Source organism: Stylophora pistillata, chromosome 9, assembly GCF_964205215.1.
Source record: "Stylophora pistillata chromosome 9, jaStyPist1.2, whole genome shotgun sequence".
NCBI lineage: Eukaryota > Metazoa > Cnidaria > Anthozoa > Scleractinia > Pocilloporidae > Stylophora > Stylophora pistillata.
In genome coordinates, this window is record NC_142527.1 from 9,420,940 (window position 1) to 9,441,936 (window position 20,997).

The 20,997-nt window shown below is 36.9% G+C and overlaps 2 protein-coding genes across 6 annotated transcripts in view; one reads left to right on the plus strand and one right to left on the minus strand.

Moving 5' to 3' along the window:
* The first annotated feature begins 2,158 nt into the window (after positions 1–2,158).
* LOC111341615 (uncharacterized) lies at positions 2,159–6,287 on the plus strand. The gene is made up of 2 exons (XM_022948603.2): positions 2,159–2,461; positions 4,795–6,287. The coding sequence occupies exons 1-2, from the start codon at positions 2,279–2,281 to the stop codon at positions 4,939–4,941; spliced, it is 330 nt and encodes a 109-aa protein (XP_022804338.1). The 5' UTR covers positions 2,159–2,278; the 3' UTR covers positions 4,942–6,287.
* A 340-nt stretch (positions 6,288–6,627) lies between these two features.
* Positions 6,628–20,997, minus strand: part of LOC111341611 (uncharacterized) — a 36,119-nt gene continuing 21,749 nt past the window's right edge. For 4 of the 5 annotated variants that reach the window (XM_088732372.1, XM_088732371.1, XM_088732373.1 and 1 more), the window contains 11 exons: positions 18,742–18,965; positions 17,137–17,229; positions 16,804–16,922; positions 16,452–16,519; positions 15,225–15,333; positions 14,782–14,886; positions 14,101–14,169; positions 12,001–12,144; positions 10,108–10,244; positions 9,671–9,746; positions 6,628–8,779 (listed from right to left, as the gene is read on the minus strand). In XM_088732372.1, the coding sequence (XP_088588498.1) occupies positions 8,735–8,779; positions 9,671–9,746; positions 10,108–10,244; positions 12,001–12,144; positions 14,101–14,169; positions 14,782–14,886; positions 15,225–15,333; positions 16,452–16,519; positions 16,804–16,922; positions 17,137–17,229; positions 18,742–18,965 (1,189 nt within the window). In that variant the 3' untranslated portion in view covers positions 6,628–8,734. The remainder of the gene's footprint in view (positions 8,780–9,670; positions 9,747–10,107; positions 10,245–12,000; positions 12,145–14,100; positions 14,170–14,781; positions 14,887–15,224; positions 15,334–16,451; positions 16,520–16,803; positions 16,923–17,136; positions 17,230–18,741; positions 18,966–20,997) is intronic. The other variant, XM_088732374.1, reaches the window with a different exon arrangement.

A 20,997-nucleotide genomic window follows, 5' to 3' on the forward strand; every position in this document is an offset into this window, starting at 1 on the left:
GTTGTGCTCTTGTTGACTACCTCCAGGCCAGCGTCATCATTGTCATGTCACAGAACAACAAGAGCTAAGGACTTTTTGCCTGACATAGCTGAGCGACCTGACCCAGCTACCGATGTCGATGAGGATGCCCATTCACATGGTTCAGGCTTCGTTATACCAGATCTCATGTGCTCTAGTGCTAATGTGGGAGAGCTTTTGCTTACCCTTGATGTGAATAAAGCCACTGGCCCGGATGGTTTGTCTGCACGTTTGCTCCGGGAGGCAGCCTCTGTAATTTCTGATCCACTGTCAAAGTTATTCAATATGTCTCTGAATAGAGGAAAACTACCTTGTGACTGGAAGTCTGCCAACATCACCCCAGTTTACAAAAATGGTGGTAAAGAATATGTTTCTAACTATCGTCCAATTTCTCTAACATCGCTTGTAGTTAAGACCCTAGAGAAGCTAGTCACAAGACATATTATGGCTCATCTAGAAGATCATGACTTGTTAAGCCCTCATCAATATGGCTTTCGAGCTGGTTTCTCCTGCACATCCCAACTTATTCGCCTATTTCACTCCTGGGCATCAGCCTTAGATAAAAACAAAACATCAGATGTCGTCTTCTTGGACTTTGAGAAAGCGTTTGACTCAGTCCCACACAAACATCTTATCTCTAAGCTTGGCCGATATGGTATCAATGGTCAGATTCTCGAGTGGCTAGGTGATTTCCTGCAAGATCGTTTCCAACGTGTTGTTCTGGAAGGTGAAAGCTCAGACTGGTCCATGGTTTACTCTGGTGTCCCTCAGGGAAGTATTGTTGGGCCAATGTTGTTCTTGTTGTATGTCAACGATATACCTGAGAACTTATCGTGTTCAAGTGAAATGTTTGCCGACGATACTCTATTGTTTAACTCAGATCATCCATCATCTGTTCATCAACCTGTGTGTGAAAGCTTGTCTCAGATCGTAGACTGGTGTAAAAAGTGGCTTTTGAAACTTAAAGCAACTAAATCCAAATGTATGAAAATCACGAGATCTAGATCTGTAACACCTTGCTCGTACAACATCAATTCAATCCCACTGGAACAGGTTAAAACACACAAACATCTTGGAGTCATTATATCATCTGACTTATCTTGGAAACCGCATGTTCTCTCTGTTGCTGCTAGAGCAAATAAGATACTTGGCCTACTAAAGCGCACATTTGGGAAAAGCTCTGAAGCAATATCAATTGGATACAAGTCTATGGTTCGGCCAATTGTTGAGTATGCCTGTCCTGTGTGGAATCCACATCAACAATATCTTTCTGATAAGCTTGAAAGAGTGCAAAGGAATGCTTCCAGGTGGATCCTTGGTAGTTCTATCGACTATAGTGAACGTTTGAAGTATCTTGGCTGGCCAACACTCAACTCGCGTCGTGAATTTCTTAGTTTAGTGCAATTATTCAAATTCATTAATGGTTTTTCAAGAGTAGACTTATGTAATTACTTAACTTTCTCCAATAGTCGGACGAGATCTACCAACAATGTCACAATCTGGACGCCTTATGCTCGAACAAATATCCTCAAGAACTCTTTTTGGTATAAATATATAAAAATCTGGAATGACTTGCCAAGTGACATAGTTAGCTCTAGCTCTGCTAGTAAGTTTAAAAAAAAACTGAAAGAACACATTTTTAAATAATATCAATAATATTGCACCAATATCCATTTATCAATTAACTTGTTTTTTCAATAATTTTTACCTTTACATTTTAGTTTTATTTTTATTGCATATTGCTTTTATTCTGGGGGCTGCCGTCAATGAGAATTTAGTTCCTCTCTGGCTTGACCCTTTTTGCCTTTTTGCATCTCGATGTTATTTCTATTGTTATCTGTCTGTATTATTATTATTATTATTATTATCTTATTATTTAGGCAAATGAAGTTATTATAAATAAATAAATAAAAAAATAAATATAAATAAAACGAAGCATTTTCTGGAACCAAGTTATTTGGAGAAACGAGGATAATCTCAGCATTTTTTTTATTTTGGCGTAAAACGGAATTTCTCGGAGCACAAAATGCCAGTTTTACTGGCATAATAGGGAAAGGCCTGTTCAGTGACATGCCGGGATGGAGGCTGGGTGTGGGTCGGTACCTGTACCGAGACAACCTGGTAATAAAATATGCTTGCTACGACTTCTGGGTAAAGTCTCAAATATGGCGACCAGAATTATGTCATAACTTAAAACAAATTGCACAACGAAGATCTGTTGGAAAAAGGTCCTAGCTAGAGTATAATTGCTTTTTGAGTGATGGCAGCAGCTCGGGCAGCTCTTAAATTTGTGGAAAAAGCAATCAAAAGCCACAATGTGGTAGTTTTCTCCAAGACAACTTGTCCATTTTGTGTAATGGCAAAGCAGACTCTATCGGAAGCCGGTATTCAGAAAATGCAAGTTTACGAAATTGAAACAAGAGAAGATGGCCCAGATATTCAGGTAGAAGTGTTAAATTAAAGCAGTTTCAGTTGCAATGCGGAAAGATTTCCTTGCAACTCCGTACTATTTTTAAACAGAGCCTCGGTTCTAAGCGCTAGGTGAACATAATTAAGTACTGTTTTCGCCATTGTAATTTTTAGTTAAAAACTGTGTGCATAATGGTTCTACGGAAATCTTTCTTACAATGCTAGGCCAACATTCCCCAGCCATTTCTCCAGCAATGATAAAGTTTTGGTGGTTTTTTTCTTTTTGCTGAAGTCCCAGACGTTACCAACACTCAGGGTCTTAAAAATGATTGGGAAGAATATACTGCGTTTGCTACGACATTCCTGAATGGTTTGACATTGTAGTCTCCTCAGATAAGGACAGCATCTTCTCTGTACTGGTTAACATCTCTGTACTGGACATCTCTGTAACATCTCTGTAACATCTATGTAACATCTATGTAACATCTCTGTAACATCTCTGTACTGAACTGGTTAACATCTCTGTACTGGACAGCATCTTCTCTGTACTGGTTAACAAAGAGAAGAAAATGTAGCTCTGGTGTCATGGTCTGGCTTTGTCATTGTTTATACAGGCTCCCATTTTAACCAGCCTTGTATTTATAGATTTGTACAGTGTACAGGCGAGAGAACAATAGGACATGTAGTCCCTACTGGGTTCATCCACCTAAACCAACCCCAACCCACCCATCCCACCCCGGGGAAGGACATCCATCACACAGTAATCTCGTGTGGGGGAAATTAACGTCTCCTACCCCTAACCCTGTAGGAGACAGGACCTCTATTTATTCATCCCTATTCGAGAAGACTAGAAAATCTAACCATTTCGTGATGTTATAGGAAGGCAGCATATTCTTCTCAATTATTTTAAGACCTTGAGTGTTGGTCCGGCCGGGGCCCGAACCCTCGACCTCCCACACAACAGTCCAGCGCTTTGAGCTGAACTTACCTTGCTGACGGAGGCGTTTATTTTTTAACTTCCCCCTACGGTCCACGTAAAAATAAAGTCCTCTGCGCTCGGCCTGTTAAATCTTCTTCGAGCATGCGTGGCTTGTTGCTTAAAAACAAATTAGTTCCCGGTAGTATTTGCCATAACCATGATTGTGCGCTCACATTTGGTCTTCCTATATAGCTAAATAGGATGCGTGCACATAAAAACGTGTTTAAAAGAGGTTCTGACCGGTTTTGAAAATCAGATTATCCACAAACTTGGATAATTCCCAGGCGCACACTCGAAGAAGATTTAACAGGCTGAGCGCAGAGGACTTTATTTTTACGTGGACCCTAGGGGAAGTTAACAAATAAACGCCTCTGCCAGCAGGGTAAGTTGAACTGGACCAGCCTGTGTAGATATAACAAATACTTACATGTAGACTGAAGAACCCTTAACCCTTTGGCTCCCAGAAGTGATCAACATGTAACTTCTCTCTATAATATCCATACACGATCCAGCAAACAGGTAATGGGAATCCACAAGCTCATCAGTAAAAAGTTGGTAGCTTGATTGAACACCAAATTCTTGTAACCAATTTACAAGGAAATGTGTATCAGCTAGAGGGGAGAATTCACAATCAGATCTTGGGAGTTAAAGGATTAAACCTTAGGCCTCCCAGAGTGACAATCATTTACTTTCTCTTCGCAATATCACCCCTGAATCACACATTGAGGCCACAAGATCAAGGAAACTCTCAGCAACTAAAGGAGCTGTTGATTGCTAAACAAATTCTCCTTGTCAGCACCATAAGAAATATATAGAGAACAGTATGGAGAATATGCATACTGGTGTCAGGGTGTTAAAGGTTAATCCCTCCTTTCACTACCCCCCTCCCACCTTCCCACATCACACAGTTCATCATGACATCAATTATGAATCCTCCCGAATGTTAAGATTCTTTTGTGTTCCGTGGCACTGAGATGATTGAGCCACAGCTCAAGGCTAAGTTGGAATCTTATGAACATGAACAGTCACATCTTGCTGAGGAGTGTGGCTTATCAGTTTGGTAGGGCATGCAAATTTTGCTAAATACACCTCCAACCAAACTCATTTGTGAAAACTCAAAAATCATTCATTCAGCAAATCTGCATAAGGGCTTGATTGGTAGCGATCTTGTTAAACTTGGCTTTCATTCTCAAATTGTGATTGTTAGCTAGGTAATTAACCATCAGTAAGTTGTTTTTCTTCCACAATCTAAACTGAAGGTTTTGTCTTTCTTTGCATGCTGGTATGAACTTGCCTCCATAGAAAAAATAAGTACCAATGCTTTTAATTTTTCAAATTGTCTTTTAGGTGATTTTTCTAATTTTTGGGATTTGTCTGTTCTTTTTCAGGAGGCTTTGAAAAGTTTAACGGGAAGAAGCACAGTGCCGAATGTGTTTATTAAAGGAACAAGTATTGGTGGCGGTTCAGAGACTGCGGAATTATACCAGTCAGGAAAACTAACAGAAATCTTACAGGAACATAGAATTCTCGAGTGAAGATGTTTATTAACCATTCACCCCCCCATGAGTGATCAAGACAGAATTTTTCCGTTCAATAGCAATAACATATCAAGCAGAAAAGTGATGAGAGAAGATAAGGATATAAATTGGGGATTATGATTTGATCCAATTAAAAATTCTCCAAACTAGCATCACAAGAATGGTTTGGCAGACAGTAAGGAGAATTGAATAAGATCTGAGTGAAAGGGTTGAAATTTAATGATTACCGGTACATGGAGCTACTCAAAGGAAAAAGGTTTAATGGAATATGAATTGTTATCATTTCTGCAACTGTCATCAACTTGTTGGTTAGCAGTAGAATGGTGACAGTGGATAATAACAGACAAGAAGTGAAAAACAAGCCGGGCTACATTTGAAATTGGGGCCAATAGATTTTTTTTTTTTTTTTTCTGTTAGGGAATGGAATTGGAGTCTCCATAACATTCACTGTGCTTAGGAATATCAGTTGTTTCACCAATATGTCATTTGACCAACTGTTCGAGACGTGGAAAGGAATGACAAGGACACATCGAAACTGTCGCTAGGCATTTTAATTTACCTAATCATTCTAAGCAACATATGGCAATCTGCGGTCTTTCCTTACACTTAGGTAGCACGGAAAGCCGTAAAAATCTTGAACAAAAGCTCATCTTTCAAACCGGCAGTCTAAATCCCACAGGGATCAACAAACGCTTTTCATTCCACTAATTTATTCTTGTTTTTCTCGTTGCCATGTTCCCACCAATAACGTACCTCCATTTTCTGCCTTTTAAAGCACACAACCCACAATTCCTCTATTTGCTCCAACGAAGGGCTAACACTCGAAACGTCAGCTTTTGTAATCGTTACGGTGGCCAATTTACCATTTCAACTTTGTTGATATATCCAAATTATTTCGTTACCCCTACCGACGCAGCCCCACACAGTTTCTTTCGAAACTATCAGCCTTTATTCATTTGACCAACTGGTTTGCCAACATACGAGGTTGATTCCCGGATGTCTAAGGTCAGTTTGCCAACCCCTAAATGTCAGTTTGCCAACATCCAAAATACATTTTAGATGTTTTTCAAAAATATATTTTGAACATCAGCAAACTGACATATTAGCGATATTAGCAAACCATCTTCATATGTTGGCAAACTGGTTGGTGGCCAACTGATATGTAAGCTGATTACTGTTCTTAATATAGGTTCTTGATAAATGTATCTAGAATTTTTCTTTTTTAGATTGATCAATTATTTTTGCCAACCACCTTCCAGGACTCCTTTGTGGGCAAGGCTATTTATTACATGTCTCAGTTAAGATGTGCACCATAAATGGTCAATTTTGCAGGCCTTATTTCACTGTGCAGCCCACTTAATTCAGATTGAAACCCTCCCCCTCTACTTGAAGCCAGATTTAAAATAAATCTTTCTAACCTCATTTCTCCATCTGAACTGTAAGTTACAGAACCTAATTTTTCCACTCAGATTGATAGCCTGTATGCTTTGTACTTTGGCTATAAATTCAAGCAAAAAAACTTGGGTCTATAACCTAAAGTTAGTAAGAGGTATATACCAGGTTCAATTGTGACAAGCATCCTGTGTACTTCTAGGATAAATAAGTTCAAAAACATCATCAAATAGTCTTGAAATCAAGCTTGATCTCCTTAAGAATTAATGTAAGTGACTAGCATCAACAAAATTTTTTTACGCCCATCATTGCAGACTTTATTTCCATAACTTGTTTTTAATTCAGTAACACAATATGTATACAACCAGCATAACACAACATACTTTGACACATGTTCTCAATTGTAAAGGTCAACTTTAACATTGTAATTACCTACATCAATAAACTTGAACTAGCCTCTACAAAATGTAACTTATAGAAAATCTAGAACTAGAACCAATATTAATTTACAAACCAGATATAAAAAAACTCATACAAAAAATAATACACTCTAAATTATACAATTAAATGATATCCAGTAATAACTTCATTCAAGAGCCCATTGTTGATGGATTCCTGTTTCATTACATTTTAATGATTTAACTTTTGTTTTGTTTGATAATATATTATGTTACTCTGTAATGTAATACCCATAAATCTTAATAATCTAAATAAGTATGATTTAATATAATTTTCCGTAAAGTTCAACTAAATTCTGGTTTGTTATCCTTAGCTTCTTTGTTCTTGAAATATTCTTAATACATCATAACCATTCTTAAGTTTTGGAAATAATATTTATTTGTAGTATCTAATCACTGCTGTTCAAATGTTTGAAATTTTGCAACTATTTCAAGGGTAGTTTGAGCAATCCCAGGTTTGAATTTCTAACAGAAACATATAAAAGCAGCTGCAAAAAGTGACTTTGAAAACAAATGCAAGTGATAACTTTGCTGAGGCCTGCTCTCTTCATCAAATAAATCACAGTAAAAACTCATGGTCATCAAAATGCTACAAAACTGTAATACTACACAAAAATTTTTAATAATAATTTTCACCAAACACTACCTGACCTAGGCAATTATTCAACTACAACAATAGTTTAAAGGCCAGCCTAAGACTTTGCATCATATTTTCAACTCTTATTTCAAATTTCCAAAGCATTATATTTACTGCTTTTAAACTGCAAAACTTAAGATTACATTGTCACCAAATTCCTCTATCATGATAATTACTGTATTCAAACAGCAAACATTCCTAGCAAACTATGTCAATTATCTACAAAGGCTAAATACATTTCTTGACCCTTGAACTAGAAGCCTGAAGAGTTCATTCTTTTCACTAGCCTTTACTACTAATTACACACCTATCCAACTTAATCTGTTCAAAATTAATAAGCTTCTATCTCTCCAATTCATTAACAACCAACATCTCTGATTTTTAACATTCAGTTTTGATGTGATATGTTGTTCAGTTCAGCTGTCAATCAAATTGATGGCCAATAATGTATAAGGGTAAAGGAAACCAAAACCTTGTCATAATCATCAAAGTGTAGACAAAATCCTTTCATTTACTTTTCTTCTCTCTTCGATGTTTACTCATTTATTTACCTAATAAATAATTAAAACTTCTTCAAAATTTCACCACTTGTCTCTGAACTTCACTTGTTCCCAATCAATCACTTCCCTCAATCATTCGGTCATTCAATTATTTATTTGTACATCCCTTCCTTCCCTCACTCATTCAATCCATCATTCATCCTATAACTGCAGTAAAAGTATACAAAAATAATATTCTATTTCAAAAATAATAAAAACATTTGTATAAAAAACAAGTCCTTAAATTGCTAACATTGAAAGCAGAGAACATGACAAACATTGCTTTCCATTTCAAAGGGAAGGTAGCTCATTCACATCTTGATAGATCATTTACCTTTGTTCCTTTTTCCACACCATTCATTTCTTTCCTTGAAAATTCATTACCCACAATGACCAGAAAGTAAAATCTCCTCTTCAATTGCAAATTTCATTTGCTTCTTGAACATGTTTTTCATACTTAAGTCAATTGAAACAGGACACCAACAACTTTTGATGCCTTTGCTTAGAGAGCACATAAAACAAAAGACATTGCTTTACAGAAAATCAAAGTGATTTGATCTACCATTCAGATGGTAATAATCACAACTCAATTGAATTAATGAATTATGTTCACATAAATTTTGCTCAACCAAGAATAACTTCTCTCCTCCGCAATACATGAAAATGAATTACAGTAACTAACATTACTTTAAGGTATTAATCAAAATGCTACTGGGTTTACTGTATTATTTAATGGGACTGTACTGTAGAATTTTCTCTGGTATTCACAATGTTTCATGAATGGCTGCAACAATTGGCCCAGCTTTAGTCTGAAACATTGAAAACAAAAAATGTTGCAATCAAAGAACTCTTAACTTTGAACTTCAGTGATAAGCTTAATTGTTTAATGCATTACAGTTCTAAGGCAAGTATGAAAAATTTAACAGCAGAGAAGAAAAAAATACTTTCAAAGAGTAACTAGGTATTTAGGCTAGATCACCCACAAATGTTTAGTGGGAGGTACTGTGGCCTCATGGTTAGTGCACTTGACTCTGGATTGAGTGGTTCGGGTTCAAGCACAGGCTGGGGACATTGTGTTATGTTCTTGGGTAAGACACTTTAGTCTCACAGTGCCTCTCTTCACCCAGGAGTAGAAATTGTTAGGGAGGAATAGAAATACTCCTAGTCGCTTCATGCTACTGAAACTGGATTTGAGTGCTGGTCCAATGGGCCACTTGGCTCGTAAACAGGCTTTACCTTACCCACCAATTTTTGGGAGGAATAAAGACTTAAATTCACCCCTTTGTTTCCCGTGAGAGTGACTAGCATCCAATTTCTCCTCACAACATCAAACATAAAGGTCTCAAGAACACAGGAAATGATTATCAACTGAAGAAGCTCTTGATTGTTGAACAAATTCTCCTGGTCACTACTATAGGAAATGTATAGAGAACAGTATGGAGAATATGGATACTGATGTTAGGGCGTGGAGGGTTAAAAGAGTGGCATTAATCAGGCCTTAAACGTATATAACCCAAACAAAAGGAATGGTTCACCACAAACATGACTAAAAGTAGTTTTTTTTTTTTTTTGTTTTTTTTGTTTGTTCAGTATGAAATTAATCCAGAATTGTTTTAATTGTGTTTAATACCATGTTCAGTTACCCAAAAGATGTGAAATGTAGAAAGGAAATAAAAAATGAACTTTTATTAGTTATTCACCTTGTACTCTGCAAAGACGTGGCAAATGTATTTTCCTCCTCCCATGCTTTGGATGAGTCCAAAATGGCTTCTATTACTGTTACAAAAAAAAAAAAGAAAAGAAAAGAAGAGTTATAAACAATATCCTCAATCAAAACCTACAGAATTGCAAAAGTCAATGAAGAAGTGTATGGCAGACAGTATAGAGAATTAACATCATGATGGTGATCTTAAGAATAAAAGGGATATGCCCAGTAAAACATGAAAGGCCAAGTGGCCATTGCATTTAGCTTTGTGTCTGATTTGTCAAGAGGCTGTTCAGTACAGATTCCTTCATCGAGACTAAAAAACTCAAAATGGGCATTGCTGATTTAATTTGTAATTCATGACATCGAAGCTTGTAGTGGTAACCAATTCTGCTACATACAGATGCCCATGAAAGAGTTGGTTTATATTACCTTGTAAGACCGCAGTATGATATTGTATCAGCATCTAAATTTCTCTTTGAAAGAGAACTTCTCTGACTGTCATAAAGTGTTACTCCATTGAGGGCAACATCAAGTTGGCAAATCAGTAATGTTCCTCCAGCCAAATGCTGAAAAATAAGAATTAGAACTTTGTCTCAGGGACTGTTCAACAATATTATCTTAAGTTTGCTACTGCAAATAACATTAGAACATAACCAAAGTAAAGCGCACGCTCTGATTGGTCAATTTAGCATCCCCCATTTGCCCATGGGTGTACACTGCTGATGTGAGCAAATGCAAAGACTATTTTTTTCTGGTTGTGTAAGATTTTTTAAATAAAAGGGAACTCTTTAGCGACAATGGATCAATGTTATGTTATAAAACAAATGGTATACACCACAGTGTACACTATTGAGTTATGGATGCACTTGGGAGGTTCGCTAAGCACTCAAGAAGCTAGAGTTGCTCTTGGCTATTGCCTTGAGCGACTCTTATGCTTCTTTCGTGCTTAGCAACCTCCTGCGTGCATCCATAACTCAATAGTGTACGTTGTGGTGTTTACCATTTGTTAAATCTTGTTAAAAAAAACTTCTTAAATAACCGAGATATAATCAGCACCCTGATTGGTAAAAAAACCTATCATCTCTTACAAAAATACACCCATTGAAACATTCAAATGGGTGTACCATTAAGATTGTAAGTAAAGTATAGTATTGTGAAGGTGCAGTTTATTGTAAGTACATGTAGTGCTCACCTGTAAAATAAAATTTAAAAAATAATAAAAAAATAAATAAAAACAAAATTTTACATTTATTTTATAAAACTCCAAAAGTTAATAATTAAAATCACCAGCCTCTGTAACATAATTTACAAACTCTTCTTGTGTCATCCCAACATCCCACACAGGTAATAAAGCTGGTAAAAAGAGGTAAAGCAGGGCTTCAAACTAACCCTCCAACTTTTTAGCCAGGGTCCAGTTGTTCGAAGGCCGATTAGCACTAATCCAGGGTTAAATTTTGATTAAGGTTTCCTTATTTCTCTATTCAAGAACCTTTATGAGATAATTTTCCCTGTTCTTTTAAGAGCATCCGATCATCAAATTGTAGACACAAAATAATTAAACTGAACTTTCTCCTAAAGCTTTCAGATCTGAAATCAAATTTCACGCTAACCCTGGGTTAACTTAACTCAGCTTTGAACAGCCCGGCCCAGGTGGCTAGTGACAACTTAGATGTTACAACAATTTCAGTTTGTTTACTAGCCAAACTGGCCAGTCAAAATTGAAAACCACTAGCCAAAACTGAGTTTCTACTAGTCTGTGGCTAGTTGGCTACTGTTAGTGTTGAGCCCTGTAAAGTGCAGTTTCTTGCTTAAATCTAAGGCAAAAATAAGGCATTATATTCACAATGAGGTCATAGTAACCAGATGTCACTTAGCCAGGTTCCAGAGATAAAATGGAATAAAAATTATAATTATAACATAACCAAAGTAAAGCGCGCGCTCTGATTGGTCAATTTAGCATCCCCCATTTGCCCATGGGTGTACGCTGCTGACGTGAGCAAATGCAAAGACTATTTTTCCGCGTGCGATTGTTTTTTCTGGTCACGTAAGATTTGTTAAATAAAAGGGAACTCTTAGCTACAATGTATCAATGTCATGTTATAAAACAAATGGTAAACACCACAGCGTACACTATTGAGTTATTGGATGCACTTGGGAGGTTTGCTAAGCACTCAAGAAGCTAGAGTTGCTCTCGGCTATCGCCTCGAGCGACTCTTACACTTCTTTCGTGCTTAGCAACCTCCTGCGTGCATCCATAACTCAATAGTGTACGCTGTGGTGTTTACCATTTGTTAAATGTCAACTGCTATCATTAGTAATCACCTTTGCTGCCTCCTCCACAGTCTCTATCCCTGTACCAACAGCCACTGGCAGTGCACCATAGTACTTCACCATGAAAGTGTGAGTTGGTTTGCATGTTATCACAGGAACTGAAGATTGTTTGCTATCTGTTGTGCTACTTTCCTCCTGTTACATAGACAAGAGAAATTTCCTCACATCAGCAACAGAACATTAATTTTAGGTAGTTAAAGTTTTAAAATTAAAATTTAAGTTGACTCACACAAACAAGAAGCAAAACAAAAAATGTTGCATACATTTAGTGAAAATAACTCATTCCACATGGTCTTCTTACTATAACTAGCATGAACACAGCCAAATATCAGACAAGTATGATGGAAAACAGAAATGGCAATACTCATACATACTGTACACTCTTATTGGGCCCCGCAAGGGGACAAGAGACTTTTTTAGCCATAGCCAAAGAGAGATCATTGGTCATAGCTTTCAAACTGTGTGGGGGGAGAGTGGGTACTTACATGTATCAAAATCTGACTAAAGGCCTTTCTGCACTAGTGGACAAAACTAGAAATGTCTCCAAAAAATCAAAATGACAAATTTTGTCACTGCAAAGTTCTGTCTCTTCTTCTGCATCTGCGCTCAAAATTTAGACAAGGTTTACACTAGAGGAAATTGTTCCAGATTCATGATGAATCCGAAATGTTTTAGTACTGGATTGATGTTGCCGTTTACACGAAAGTGGACGAATCCAAAATAAAAACTCCCCAGTTTGGTCGTGTCTGTGGAGATTTTGAATCCGGAATTTAAAGTGGGAACTTTGAATCCGATAACTTTTGAATCTGGAAAGTTTTGTCGTGTAACCGCTTTTTTTCTCGAATCCGGATATTATTTCCGCCTGCAATCTTTTGAGTTTGCAGTGAAACCAAAATGGAGGATCTGGTGCTAACATTGCTGGCGGTCTCCAGTTGCCTAATCTTGTTGCAGGTTCAGGCAATAAATTTTATCATGTGTACCACAGTATTTCTGAGGAAACGCAAATTATTATTGCAAGGAAGTTTAACGTCAGCCACACTTAATCGCCAACGACGTAGATGGCAGGATCGAAGACCGAAACGGTTTTGGGTTAGGCCAGGTCAAACAAGTGCCTGGTGGGACAATATGATGGGAAATGTCACGGTAGCTAGCGAGTGGAGAGAAAATTTTAGAATGTCCCACCCTACCTTTATGGAACTTTGTGAAGATCTTACGTCCCTACTTGAGAGAAAATCAGAAAAAAAAAAACCCGGAGTTGTCGTCGTGTGTAAACGGTCAGGAATCCGAACATCCTACAAATCCGAATACTCCAAAATTGATGAATCCGGAAACATTTGTGAATCCGGAAAACTCTCCTCTAGTGTAAACCTAGCCTTAAAAGCCGCCAGATTCCATCAGCACCTGATCTGCTCATAAGACCAGCTGGTCTAGTCATCAAAGGATTCAAACTCCAATTTGCATAGTTCATCTTTTTCAAGTTTCAAAATCCCCAAGTTTTGAGACAAAAGAACATTATTGCCTACCTTGCAATATGAACTCAGTTCATTTCCATGCTGGTGGTAGATTTAATTTAAAATGATTGATTGACAAGTTTATCACTGAAAGCATTGTTTATTTAGTCCAGTTTGTCCAGTTTTCACCTGGGACAAATTTTGTAAGCGCTGGATTTGAACATTTTGTCCACTTCGGCCAAAATTTGTCAAGTCATGACAAACCATTTGCATTTGTAAAGTGTTGATGATGACAGAAAATTTATCCAAATAAACAACTTATTTACTAGTGCAGACAGGCCCTAACAGCCAAAATTGCATATCATTTAATTTTTCTTCTCAATCATCTTACAAACGAATGATGAAGAATCGATGAATGATAAAAGGTAATAAAGTATGAATTTCTTTGTTTGGAAACTCCCTGATATTCAGAGAGGAAACTAACACAAGTCTCTAGAGTATAATTTGAACTGAAATGCTTCCTGCCCTAAATGAATGCAAAGAAAACTTTTTTGTTTGTTTGTTTTTATTTGTGGAGAGCTTGTGGGGGTGTTTAAGGTACGAACATGAGTTGTCAATGCATTTGCTCTGCTGTACTGACCTTTTTCCCTCCCCCTTTCTTTGTCCCAAGTTTTCCAAGCAAACCCTGAACACTTGTCATGAAACCAGCCTGTTACAAAATTAATTAAATTGGATAGAAAGTGAAGCAAACTGAAGGAAACAATGTATGCAGACACAAAGCACATGAGCAAACAAACACATACATGATAAAACATGTGAGCAAACAATAAAAACATTCTAGTTAAGATTACTAACATCTACTTTGATTCCTCCTTTTGTGTGAGTTTCAAATATCACAGGAAAAGGATCAGAAAATCACAGACTGCTTTGAAATTCTTCTTTCTACTTTGTAATTTTATTTAGTATAATTTCAGAGCTGAACAAAGAGTTTCCAGCAATCTGATTGGTCGAGCGGTTCCTTATATGACGCTATATAAACCGTTCCGCGTGGTTTATATAAAGTGTTAAACTAAAATGTTTATAAATGTTACTAAAATGTTATGATTTTAGAAATTTCTCTGTTGTTCAGCTCTGAAATTATACTAAAACAATTATTCACCTCAGGTTTGGTGAATATTGTCGAATAATCCCCTCGACTTCGTCTCGGGGATTATTCGACGATATTCACCTCACCTTTGGCAAATAACTGTTAAATACAAATGTAATTGATTATATTATAATTATAAACTGTATTTTTGACTAACATACAGCCTTCTTGTACCTTATCTTTTTCTTTGTCAGATTTTTCTCGCACCTTCTCCTGCTCAGCTGCTGCTTTTTTCTGTATAATATTTGGATGAGCATCAACACATTTTTGGAAACGCAGCTGCAATTGTTGCAAAAAATTAATTTTTTCAGACAAAGAGACAAACAGCTAGACAAACAGAAAGACTGATTGACTGGATAATTGACTGACAAGTTACTAGAAACAAAAAACAAACAGAAAATGAAGGAAAAAGACAAGGGAAAAAAAAAACACTGAAAATTATAACCAAAAAGATAAAAAAAAAAAAAAGAATTGAAAGAATGTATAATGTATAATCAAAAAAGTTTGTTCCATAACACGCTGGGCAGTAAAGTGCAGGAGGAAATCAGAGTACAGCTCCTGAGGACAATTTCTTTATTTCTTAAGGGAAATGAGACAACAGAATTTACTAATCTTACCTCACATGCTTCAGCCAATGCTTTTGTAAGAGGAGCAGCATTGGGTGAGCACTGGAACACATGGCACACAAATACATCTGGGGCAGTGCTCACAATGTAACCACAGAGTCTATTTTGGGATAAAAATAAGATATGTCATGGATCTATTAACTGCAAATTGAGCCATGATAAAATAAGACTTCTGAAAAAATCTAGTCTTCAATAAAGACTGAAACAGTGCCAGATGCCAGTTGGGCAAGACTGCCAAGTAAGCCACAAAGTCACACATTATAAGTCAGGAAAATTAGGTGTGTTCTTTGTTTCCCATGAAGGAAATCTGATAGCAAACAATACAATTATTTATTACACGACTTGGGCAGTCAGAGGGCCAATAACTAAAATCAGCCAATCAAAATGCTCTATTGCCGGTCAATATTCTCTCAGTATTGGACCAGACACTGTCCCAAATGGTCCCCAATGATACCACACTTGTGTCCCTTTGAACTTCAGTCGTATAATAAATCTCTTATTAACCAAGCTTGCTCGGGACTGTACTGGAAGAATATCGGCCCTTGGTCTTTTTTGTACGGACCACAGTGCGCTTGGTCCGTACTGTCAAGACCTCGGGCCGATATTCTCCCAGTACAGCCCTCGTGCTCAGTTAATAAGATATATATAAAATAATCATCTTTAGACCTGTAGATAAGATGATAAGTGACAAATTGACCTCCACATTTATTTCATGGTTGGTGTGGATTTGTTTAGGAATCAAAATACATTTCAGATTTTATAACAACAATTTGCAGTCAGACTATCAGCAAAGATGAAATTGATGTTATACAAGAATACAGGAAGGAATGTATGTAGGTATGTATGTATAAGTAATATTTAGACAGGCTAGCCTTCTTCACCTCAAAGCTGATTTAGTTGGGGCCTGTAAAAACAAAGACAAGGCCAGACCACAACATTTGGAGCCACTTTCCCTACTCTTTGTGAAAAGTGTGTGGATTCTTTAACAAATTCAATTTGCTTGCATTATTTCACATACAACAAATTTTAGAAGGAAAATTACACCTCTCAACTTTTGTTGCCTTTCTGTAACACTCACACATCACACATTATCTTTGGGCTGAATCATGCATCACTTATAAACCCTTTGCTTTGCCACCCTCTATATCAAGGCCAGTACCATCATGAGTGCAATGTGATCAAAATGGTGACTTTAAATGCATCTAGTAATTCATTTACCTTTCATCTTTTCCAACACCAAAGAAAGACATGAATCTAACTCGGTCTTCAGAAATTAGTTCTTGGGTCTGGCAAAGAAAAAATTTGAGAACTGTCACTAAGTAGGAACAATTATAGTGATATTTGCAAAGTAAAGTGTGATTCGCTGTTCAGACAAGTCCAATCAAAATGTGCGATTTCTCCCATATCCTTAGGAGCTTGCTTGGGTAACAATTTTCTGGCTAAGTGTTATTGAAAACCCAGAGGCCCAAAATCATTACTGACAGGTTTATTACAGCATGCACTATCACATTCACCCATCTTGAATTTTTCTGGTTATCATGAAGCTGGGAAGCGATAGAAAGTAACTCACAGTGCAATCTGTTATCCTGATGTTCGATACACTGATTTCAATGAGAATGGTTTTCCATCCACTAGCACTGCCAGCTTTATTTGTTACTTTACTTATTGCTTTGTTCAAAACTTCCACCCCTGAAAAATGAACAAATTAAAGTGTTTCAAAAAACACTATTAAACAAACAAAGCCATTCCAGTTATGTTAACATCCAAATTCCTGAACTTAAATGAAACAAATCTAACCCTCTACAAACTTAATTAGCTCCACAGCCAATTTTATCAGTAATAATACCTCCATATTGAGATCAGTCCCAAGTAAAACTCAAACAAGGAATTGCCATTATCTAACCTGTTGGTTTTGGAACATCTATGCTCCCAACATATCTAGCAGAAAAGCTCTTCTTTGCTTCTACATGGGGTTTTTCATTAAAACTGGCATTATCTGCAAAACAACATTGAACAATATCCACTGACTTACAGAAAGTGAACATTACATTGTATTTCCTTGTAATGATGCCTAACTTACAGAAAGTGAACATTACATTGTATTTCCTTTCAACGATGCCTAACTTACAGAAAGTGAACATTACATTGTATTTCCTTTTAATGATGCCTAACTTCAACAATTCCTGAGGCTCGGGGTGGCACACACAAAGCATGCTACCTTGAAATGGAATCCTACTTCGTATTTTTTTTCCAATTCCATGTTTTCATCAAATTTCCTTTCTGAATTTAATTACATGAATGTAGCCTAAAGGCTGTATCACATTTGGATTGACATTTAACTGATGTATAACAATATTTAAAAAACAATAATTTGCTAGGATAGCCAAACACTAACATGATAGGCCTAGGATTAACAAAAATAAAAAAAAGAAAAGGAAGGGCAACCATTAAACAACCCATAACAACAGTATGCATATTCTCTATACTGTTCTCTTTACATTTTCCATGATAATGTAAGGGAGAATTTGTTCGATAATCAAGGGTTCTGTTTGTTGTAATATATTCCTATATTCTGATGACATGGTTGTTTGATACAAGGGAGATATTATATGGCTGTGTCTCAAAAGGACTGGGAACTACTGAGTTCACAAATTTGATTGGGTGAAATCAATATTGAAAGCAGTCTAGTTTTTGCCATCTAGAACGGCATCTAGACTGGTCTGGAAAAAAAAGGTACAAAGAATATAAAAAATTGGCATATAAGATACAGCCATACAAAAAACATCTTATTAATCGAGCTAGGTCGGTCTGTATGGGAGAATCTTGACCTCGGTTGCTGGTACAGACCTTACTGCATTCGGTCTGTACTGGCGACCTTGGTTAAGATTCTCCCATACAGACCTCCCACTCGGTAATAAATATATCTTATTAACCAAGCGCGAGGGCCATACTGGGAGAATATCGGCCCGAGGTCTTGACAGTACAGACTTCGCTGCGCTCGGTCCGTACAAAAAAGACCGAGGGCCGATATTCTTCCAGTACGGTCCTGAGCAAGCTTGGTTAATAAGAGTATTATTATATGACTGAAGTTCAAAGGGACACAAGTGCAGTATCATTCGGGACCATTCGGGACAGTGCCCGGTCCAATACTGAGAGAATATTGACCGGCAATAGAGCATTTTGATTGGTTGATTTTAGTTATTGGCCCTCTGACTACCCGAGTCGTGTAATAAGAACAGTTACTAAATAATGTCAGGAGAATTTAGAAGACTTAACAGGAGATAGGGTCTCTGTCATGGATACAATCCTTTTACAGGACTTTTCTCAACTGGGGTGATCAGGTGACGTGATCAGGGAAGGGATCACAAAGATCAACAAAAAATGCAAATGACGAGAAAATATTTACAAATGTACGGGGCACATTTGAAGACCATGACTAGCCAAGCTGCATTAATCAATATTTTCTTCAATCAATATTTGAAAATATTATTTATTAATAACAATGTACCTCTCGCAGAACAAGGAGGTGGTGTATTAATAATATCTGACCAAGGCTTCTGAGCAGATATTTTCCGAGTGCTTTCCTGTGCCTTTTTCTTTTCCTCTAGGATCTTGCTACACATATCATGTAAGGCATTGGTGATTGCACGACCAGATATGTTCCCATGACAACGGAACATGTGACATTTGTGCTTACCAGTTGAAGGATCTCGGGCAACATAGGCAAAGTCCCTAAAATACACACAATTGGCGATATAAATATCGTGAATAAACAGCAATTATGGGCAGCTACAGTCTGTGCATGTTCAGATAATTTGCTTTTAACAACTGAGTTGTTAAATAAATGTGAATGGACAATGTAAAGAGCTTCTAAAACTGGCTGACATTTCAAGCATTTCATGCCCTCCATCAGAGTAAAGTACATTTCACTCTGACAGAGGAACAACACTTCATTCATTCATTTTATTTGCCATTACCAGAAAAAAATTTACCGAATACAAAATTTATGATACACCAAAGATAAAAAGAACTGTTCTAACTAAATTAACTTCAAAATCAAAGGAACTGAAAAGGTAACAGCAAGGAAGCCTATTAGAAGCTAGGGGCTTATAAAGTATAGGCTTCCTTAAACTATAGGATAAACCATACAAATCAAAGGTGCTGAATGAAAATTTAGATTAAGTTAAAAAAAAAGAGAAAAAAAAAAAAAAAGAAAGGAAAGGTGTGTAGCTTTGCAAAGAATATACCTACCTTGAAACATCAGCTCTTACAGCTTTTATAATGGCCATTTAATACACAGGGTTCATACCCTTTTTCAAAAACAAATTTCAAGGAATTTTCCAGGACTTTTCCAGGTTCAGACTAATTTTTCCAGGACTCCAAACTTCACATTTCACCCTTTCATTCTTAAGATTTTAAAATCAATTCTCCTTGCAGTCTATAAAAAACATTTCTTATAACGTAAATTCTGAAAACCTTATTGCCTGATTTTTAGCCAATTTCAAGGACTATCCAGAGCCTGTAGTCTTTTTCCAGGACTTTCCAGTCCTGGAAAATGTCAAAATAAAATTCCATAGCTTTCCAGGTTTTCCAGGACCCGTATGAACCCTGAATACAATTAACAACTCAGTTGGTGTAACCAAATTATTTAAACAATAGAGTGTTTCTATTGAGGAACTATCGGCTGATAGTTGCCCCGTGGAAATTTGATGTTCTTAAAACAAATATGCTTGTTTTAAGAACATCAAATTTCCAAGGGGCAACTATCAGACCAATAGTTCCGAGACATAAACACTCTATTATTTTTATTGTTCACCACTAAATTTTCTTCCGCGCTTACAGCTTGTCACAAATGTCAATAATTCGCAACTGTACATTGGCCAAATAATACGTTATACCTGTCAGAATTGAAAAGTCACTGTTTTTCCGATCTGCCTAACTTTGTGGCCGTCAAACTATTCAAAACTTTTCACGGATGAGTACTATCAATCCTGGTATTTTCCGCAGACGGGCACTATCCATCCAGGTATTTTCTGCGGGCGGGCACTACAGGCTGAAAGTGTCTCTCCACAGATGAACACTATCACATCACGTGATCGATTTAAACCAATAAGAACCGGAGAAAATTTAGTGGTGAACTATAACTTGTCATATTTAACAAATGGTAAACATCACAGCATACACTATTGAGTTATGGATGCACGCAGGAGGTTGCTTAGCACGAAAGAAGCGTAAGAGTTGCACGAGGCAATAGCCAAGAGCGACTCTAGCTTCTTGAGTGCTTAGCAAACCTCCCAGGTGCATCCATAACTCAATAGTGTACACTATGGTGTTTACCATTTGTTTTATAACATAACATTGTAGCTAAAGAGTTCCCTTTTATTCAACAAATCTTACGCGACCAGAAAAAACAATCGCATGCGGAAAAATAGTCTTTGCATTTGCTCACGTCAGCAGCATACACCCATGGGCAAATGGGAGATGCTAATTTGACCAATCAGAGCGCACACTTTACTTTGGTTATGTTATAACACTCACCAGGATGCAGGGACCACAGTCCCTTTTATCAGAAACCAACCCCCATTATACAGAGTGTTCAGACTCACAATTCAGAAAAAAAAACATCAAAAATCAAAAAGCTCTGTTTTCATTGAGAGCTGAAGTTGTTAAAGGGATGGTGAATATTTCTATCAATGTGTTGTTTGTTTAACTACCAGTACACACCAAATAACATTTTTTTATTGTCCATCAAGTTTATGTTCTT

Excerpts from the sequence above, each read along its gene's own strand:
- LOC111341615 (XM_022948603.2), top strand. The coding sequence starts at position 2,279 with ATGGCAGCAGCTCGGGCAGCTCTTAAATTTGTGGAAAAAGCAATCAAA. Across the intron at positions 2,462-4,794 it reads AAGATGGCCCAGATATTCAG|GAGGCTTTGAAAAGTTTAAC; the intron begins GTAGAAGTGTTA and ends GTTCTTTTTCAG.